This window comes from Perognathus longimembris, chromosome 7 (genome assembly GCF_023159225.1).
Source record: "Perognathus longimembris pacificus isolate PPM17 chromosome 7, ASM2315922v1, whole genome shotgun sequence".
Lineage (NCBI taxonomy): Eukaryota > Metazoa > Chordata > Mammalia > Rodentia > Heteromyidae > Perognathus > Perognathus longimembris.
Genome location: NC_063167.1, coordinates 3,682,993 through 3,688,992, shown reverse-complemented (window position 1 = coordinate 3,688,992; position 6,000 = coordinate 3,682,993). Strand labels below are relative to the sequence as shown.

General features: G+C 58.1%; 1 protein-coding gene across 1 annotated transcript in view; it reads left to right on the top strand.

Moving 5' to 3' along the window:
* The first annotated feature begins 402 nt into the window (after window positions 1-402).
* Acot7 (acyl-CoA thioesterase 7) overlaps window positions 403-6,000 on the top strand; it is an 80,265-nt gene continuing 74,667 nt past the window's right edge. The window contains exon 1 of the mRNA XM_048350145.1: window positions 403-855. Within this exon, the coding sequence (XP_048206102.1) occupies window positions 674-855 (182 nt within the window). The 5' untranslated portion in view covers window positions 403-673. The remainder of the gene's footprint in view (window positions 856-6,000) is intronic.

The window sequence follows — 6,000 nt, the reverse complement described above, 5'->3', positions numbered from 1 at the left end:
CGCACCCCGGCTCGGCGCGGCTGCACCCCGAGTCCGTACCCCGGCTCGGCGCGGCTGCACTCCGGTCCGCACCCCGGCTCAGCGCGGCTGCGCCCCGGGTCCGCGCCCGGGTCCGCACCCCGGCTCAGCGCGGCCGCACCCCAGGTCCGCACCCCGGCTCGGCGCGGCTGCACCCCGGGTCGGCACCCCGGCTCGGCGCGGCTGCACTCCGGTCCGCACAGCACTCCAGGCCCGGCGGGCGCCCCGGGGTGTCCTTGTGGGGACGGCGGGGGGCCGGCCCGGGCCGGGCTCCGAGGTGACCTCACCCGGCCCCGGTCCCGGCGAGCAGCGAATCGCAGCGCGGGCGCCGGGAACGCCCCGCACGAGCTCGACCGCGGAGGCAGCACACGCACTCCGGGGCTCCGCGGCCCGGCCGGAGCGCCAGCCCTGCGCGGGGGATCGGGCCGCGGCCACGCGCCGGCTTCCCGCCGCCGCCCGCGCCGCGCAACCGCCACCGAACCTTCTGGAAGCGGAGCCCCAGCGGCTGACCCGGAATCAGCCGCCTGCGCCGGCGCCAGCGGCCTTGGCGGCTCGCGGGGAGGGGGGCGGGGCGGGGCGAGCGCGGGGGCGGGGCGAGCGCGGGGAGGCCGCGTGCGATTCGCCCCCGGCGCGCAGGCCCCGCCTCTCCGACGCCATGGCCCCGCCCCCGCCCTCCCCCTCCATGGCGCCGCCCGGGCTCATTCATTCCGCGCCGGGCCTGACGGACACCTGCGTTCGGCTCCCGCCGCCCCAGGCCTCCGCCGCCGCCGCCGCCGCCGCCCCCGCCAGCATGTCCGGCCCCGACGTCGACACGCCGTCCGCCATCCAGATCTGCCGGTAAGACAACGGCCCGCCGAGCCGTGCGGCCCCCGCCCCGCCGGCCCCAACCCCTGCGGGCCCGCGGCCCCGGCCCGCCGGTGCCACCCCGCTCCCGGCCCTTCCGCACCCCGGGCCGCGCCGGGCGGGCGCCGGCCACCCGGGACATCCGCCCGCCCGCGCCTCCGCCGCCGCGCCGCAGCCGGGATGCGCCGGCGATGCTGCGGCCCCGCAGGCTCCGCCCCTCGGCTTCCTGGCCGCGTCCCAAGGGCGGCGGCCGCGGTCACGGCCGTCCGGTCCGGGGAAGCCGGGCCGCGGCGGGAGCGCGGACGGGAGCCGGTGAGGATGGCCGGGCCTCCGCCGGGGGACCCCGCCCCAGGCCTCCGCCACCCCCCGCGGAGGTGCGGGGCAGGTGGCTGGGGCCCGGCGCGCCGGGGCCGGTGTGCGCCCCGGGGAAGGGCCGCAGACCCGCCGGGCCTCGCGTGCACCGCCTGGTTGATGGGTGTTAAAGTCAAGAACGGATCACGCCGCTTCTCCACCGCCTCCCTTGTGAAAGGAAGGAGCGGGTCATTAGGCCTGGAGGTATTTCACACAATAGGGGAGAGGGGTGTTCTCTTCTGCCCACCGTGGCCAGGCCTCCCCCCACCTGGTGCTGCTTAGATAGGCCCGGCCCCCAGAGGAAGCTGGAGGTAGATGAGCAGGCTCCCTTTCCAGAGGAGGTGGGGAGGGCAGCCTCAAGGTTACCCCGCCGTTCCTCTGACAGGGCCAGAAGCAGAACCAAGCTGGCATTTGTGCATGCATGTACTAAGAAAGAGCAGCGAGTGTGGCCACGGGCGTGCGTGGGGCCCCTCCTGCCTGGCCACCGACAGCCAGCATCAGTCAGTTTGGAGCTTGGGAATCACACTGCCTTTGGATCCATGCCAAGTCACTGTGCTGTGGCTGTTGTGCCCTCTCTGGAAGGCCAGGCCTGCATACGCATATATACTTACACATACGTACGTATAACATAACATGCATGTGTACACATAGAGTTTCTTGCTCCCAAGCCCATATTTTGGCCAGGCAGAGGTCATTTCCTGACCTCCAGATTATTTTTGACCTTTCCAGAGGGAGGAAATCGTCTTTGAAGGAATGCCTGCTGTTTGCTTCCTTATTGGCTCTCTCTGGCTATTATTACTGCCTTTGCAAGGCTCCTTTGGGGCCTCACCCCCAAAAGTAACCCAAGTTGATGTTTGGAGATAGTTGATTCTTGGGGTGGGGCTCGTGGTTTCACTGTGTGCAAAGAGCTTGTTTATACACATCTCACCCTATTGGGTTTGCTCAGCTTCCCTGGGAGGCTGGATCTGAGGGTCCTTCACCTTCTAGCTGTGTAGAGGCGGAAATGAAGGTTCCTGGAAAATTGAGTAATTCAATAAGGCCACCCAGCTCTGGAGAGCAGTGGCAGCAGCTTGCTTCCAAGGTCTCTGTTTCCAGAGGCAGTGTTTCCATGTTCTCAAATGAAGAAAATACCCATAAAATCCACAGCATGGCAGATTTCTGTCCATTTTGTCTCTTTCTCAGCTAGCTTCTAGTAGCTGATGAACACTGTGTAGCTTTAGACATGTGCATCCATCCATAAGCATCTCTGTGTGCTTTTTTTTCTTTTTGTACCAGTACTGGCGTTTGAACTCAAGGCCTAGGCACTATTTCTTAGCTTTAAGGCTAAGTGGTGCTCTACCACTTGAGCCACAGTACCATTTCTGGTTCTTTGGTGGTTCATTGGAGGTACAGGTTGGGGCGATGGTAGCTCACACCTGTAATCCTAGCTGCTCAGGAGGCTGAGATCTGAGGATCTCAGTTCAAAGCCAGCCCAGGCAGAAAAGTCCCCATGAGATTCATATCTCCATTTAACCACCAGAAAATCGGAAGTGGTGCTGTGGCTTAAAGCAGTAGAGTGCTAGTCCTTTTTTTTTTTTTTTGCCAGTCCTGGGCCTTGGACTCAGGGCCTGAGCACTGTCCCTGGCTCCTTTTTGCTCAAGGCTAGCACTCTGCCACTTGAGCCACAGTGCCTCTTCTGATTTTTTTCTGTATATGTGGTACCGAGGAATCAAACCCAGGGCTTCATGTATACAAACAAGGCAAGCACTCTACCACTAAGCCATATTCCCAGCCCTAGAGTGCTAGTCTTGAGCAGGAAAAGTTCAGGGACAGCGCCCAGGCTGGGAGTTGGAGCCTCATGACTGACAAAAAAGAGTTTCATGTACTTTCCACTGTCTGGTGTGGCTTCAAACCATGATAATCAGATCTCAGCCTCCTGAGCAGCTAAAATTACAGGTGTGAGCCACTGGCACCAGGCTATTCTGGCTTATTTTTTAGTGGTTAATTGGAGATAAGGGTCTCATGGACTTTTTGCTCAGGCTGGCTTTGAACTATGACCCTCAGGTTTCAGCTTCCTGAGTAACTGGGATTACATGGGTGAACCATCAGTGCCTGGCTGTTTGCCTCCACTTCAGCCCTCCCTTCCCCTCCCCTTCCTTCTTTTCCTCTAGTCCTCTGGCTGGAACTCAGCTTGGGCTCTGCTCCTAAGCTCTGCCACTTGAGCCACTTCTTTTTCTATGATTAATTAGAGTCTCATGAACTTTCCTGCCTGGGCTGGCTTCGAACCAGTCATCCGTTCTCAGCCTCCTGAGTAGCTAGGATTACCAGTACGAGCCCCAGTGCCTAGCGTTGTGTACCTCTTCTTACTGCCTGTTGCTGTTACTCATGACCAGGATTCCTGGCTGAGGTGGGCCCCTGAGGCAGAGCATGACTGCCCAAGGGGGGTAGAGCCGTGAAGAGAGCTATGGACTCCTGTGCTTGACCCAGAGAAACTCCAGAACACTGGAGAATGGACCTTGCAGGGCGAGGAGCCCTTTAAGGACATCTGAGCCAGCCCTCATTGAAAGAAGAACCTGCTGGCCTAGCACATCCAAGTCATGAATTTAACAAGACTTCACCTGACACCTCCAAGCAGCGAAGCACTGGGACAAGTGGAAAGTTTAGTCTGTTGAGACAAGGGCACAGTCTCGCAGAGCAAGGATGCAGCCTTCCTGTCACCGGAGACAACCAGGTGGTCATGTGCTGCCACTTCAGCAGCTGTTGAAGGACTGGGGCTTTAGAGGCAGGTGTGGGCCGTGGACACAGGTAGCTCTGCAGTCCTAGGCTTGGGGTGAACTTGTTCCCTGCCCCTTGGTGCCTGAGGGACCTGAAGCTTGATGTTTAACCTTCCCGTGTTCCCATTCTCTTCGGGGCTGTCCCAGGTGGGAAATAAATAAAAGACCCTAGCCAGACTCATGGGAAGTGCTCTGTTGGAGGGGGCACGGGCCCCGTAGGGTGGTGCTCTAGGGTCCCATCCTAGCTCTCCCTCTCGCAGGCTGCCGGTGGCCTAGGCTACTCTTTAACCCCATCCCTTCACCTCACTCCACCTGGGTTTTCTTGTAGAGTGGAGATGGTTGAGTGTCTGTTTTGGGGTTATTGTGAAGATGGATCACAGATAAGCTTTGTCTCATTGCCAGTACATAAAAACACAAAAGGAAGCCCTTGAGAACCAGAACTGGGGTCACCAGGCCGATGTGGGTCATTGTCTCTTCCTCCTTTTGATCCATCTGAAAAAAAGATAGGCTCAGTTCTCAAACAGCTGTGTCCACGGAGGGGTCTGGGTCTCGGTGTGAGACTGCCCAGTGGGCACCAGCCCAGGAACCCCACCCCCACCCCTAAGACCAGGGCTCCAACTCGGTATCTGATGCTTTTGCTCATTGGCTTGTGCTTTACCACCTGAACTACACCTCTAACTCTGGGAACCTTATTTGTGTGTGTGTGTGTGTGTGTGTGTGTGTGTGTGTGTGTGTGTGTGTGTTCGCTGGTCCGGGGGCTTGAACTCCAGGGCCTGGATGCTCGCTGACTCTGAGCTTTCATGCTCAAGGCTAGTGCTCTACCACTTGAGCTATAGTTCCACTTCAGGTTTTTTTTGTGACAAATTGGGGATAAAGAACCTCATGGACTTTTCCTGCCTAGGACCAGTTTTGAACCTTGTTCCTCATATCTTAGTGTCCTGAGCAGCTAAGATTATAGGCGTGGTCCTCCATCATCCAGCAGCTTTGTCTTTGACTTTACAATGGCATTGGTGAAAACACAGGATCCGATTCTGAGAAACAAACCTCTCTGGTATTTTGTAAGTCATGAAAGCAGGCGTGGTGCGGGATGTGAGTCCCTGGTGAAAATGGAATCTTTGTGCTTGGAGTGTCTGCGGTGGAGGGGGGCTGTGCTTGGCCACTGCTGGTCTCGCCCTACTCAGTCACCCTGGCCTGGCACCTGCAACTGGCCAGCTCCCAGGTGTCATTTCGGGCTTTCTCCCGGGACCCACCAGTCCGTGGGTGCAACTTCTCTAGGGGGTCCCTCCCCCGGAGGTGCTCCTGCTGGTGTCTAGGCCTCTCATCTCTTAGGGGTGTTCTAGGGAGGGGGCCGATGATATGGCCTCCAGTTCTCGGCCTACTTGGACCTAAACAACTGGAAAAGCTGCTTGTCATTATAGATTCACATTTTAGTAATGGGCCAACAAAATCCAGATTTTAACTGTATTTTTTTTTTGTCTTTTCTTTTTTGGTACTGGGGATTGAACCCAGGACATTGCACTTGCTAGGCAAACGCTTTGCCACTGAGCTACATCCCAGCCCCCAAATCCAGATTTGATAGCACTGATGAGGAGTCTCTGGAAAGCAGGGCGAGGTGGACCTTCAGCCTGAGGTTGACGTGGGAGGATCACCTGAATCCAAGTGCCAGGCTAGCCTGGTGTATCTAAAAAAAGATCCCGTGATAATAGTAAAATGTATTAAGATTTTCTAGGCCCCCCTTCCCCCTTATGGTACCGGGTACTGAACCCAGAGTCTCACGTGTACTAGACAAGCACTAAGCCACAACCCCAGTCTACTACTTTTTTTGTGTGTACGCCAGTCCTGGGGCTTGAGCTCAAGGTCTGGGGGCTGACCTTGTGCTTTTTACTCAAGGCTAGCGCTCTATTACTTGAGCTACAACCCCACTTTCAGCCTTTTCTGGTTAAGGGGAGATAGTCTCAGACTTTCCTGCCTGGCTGGTTTGAACCATCATCCTCAGATCTCAGCCTCCTGAGTAGCTGGGTTTACCAATGTTAAA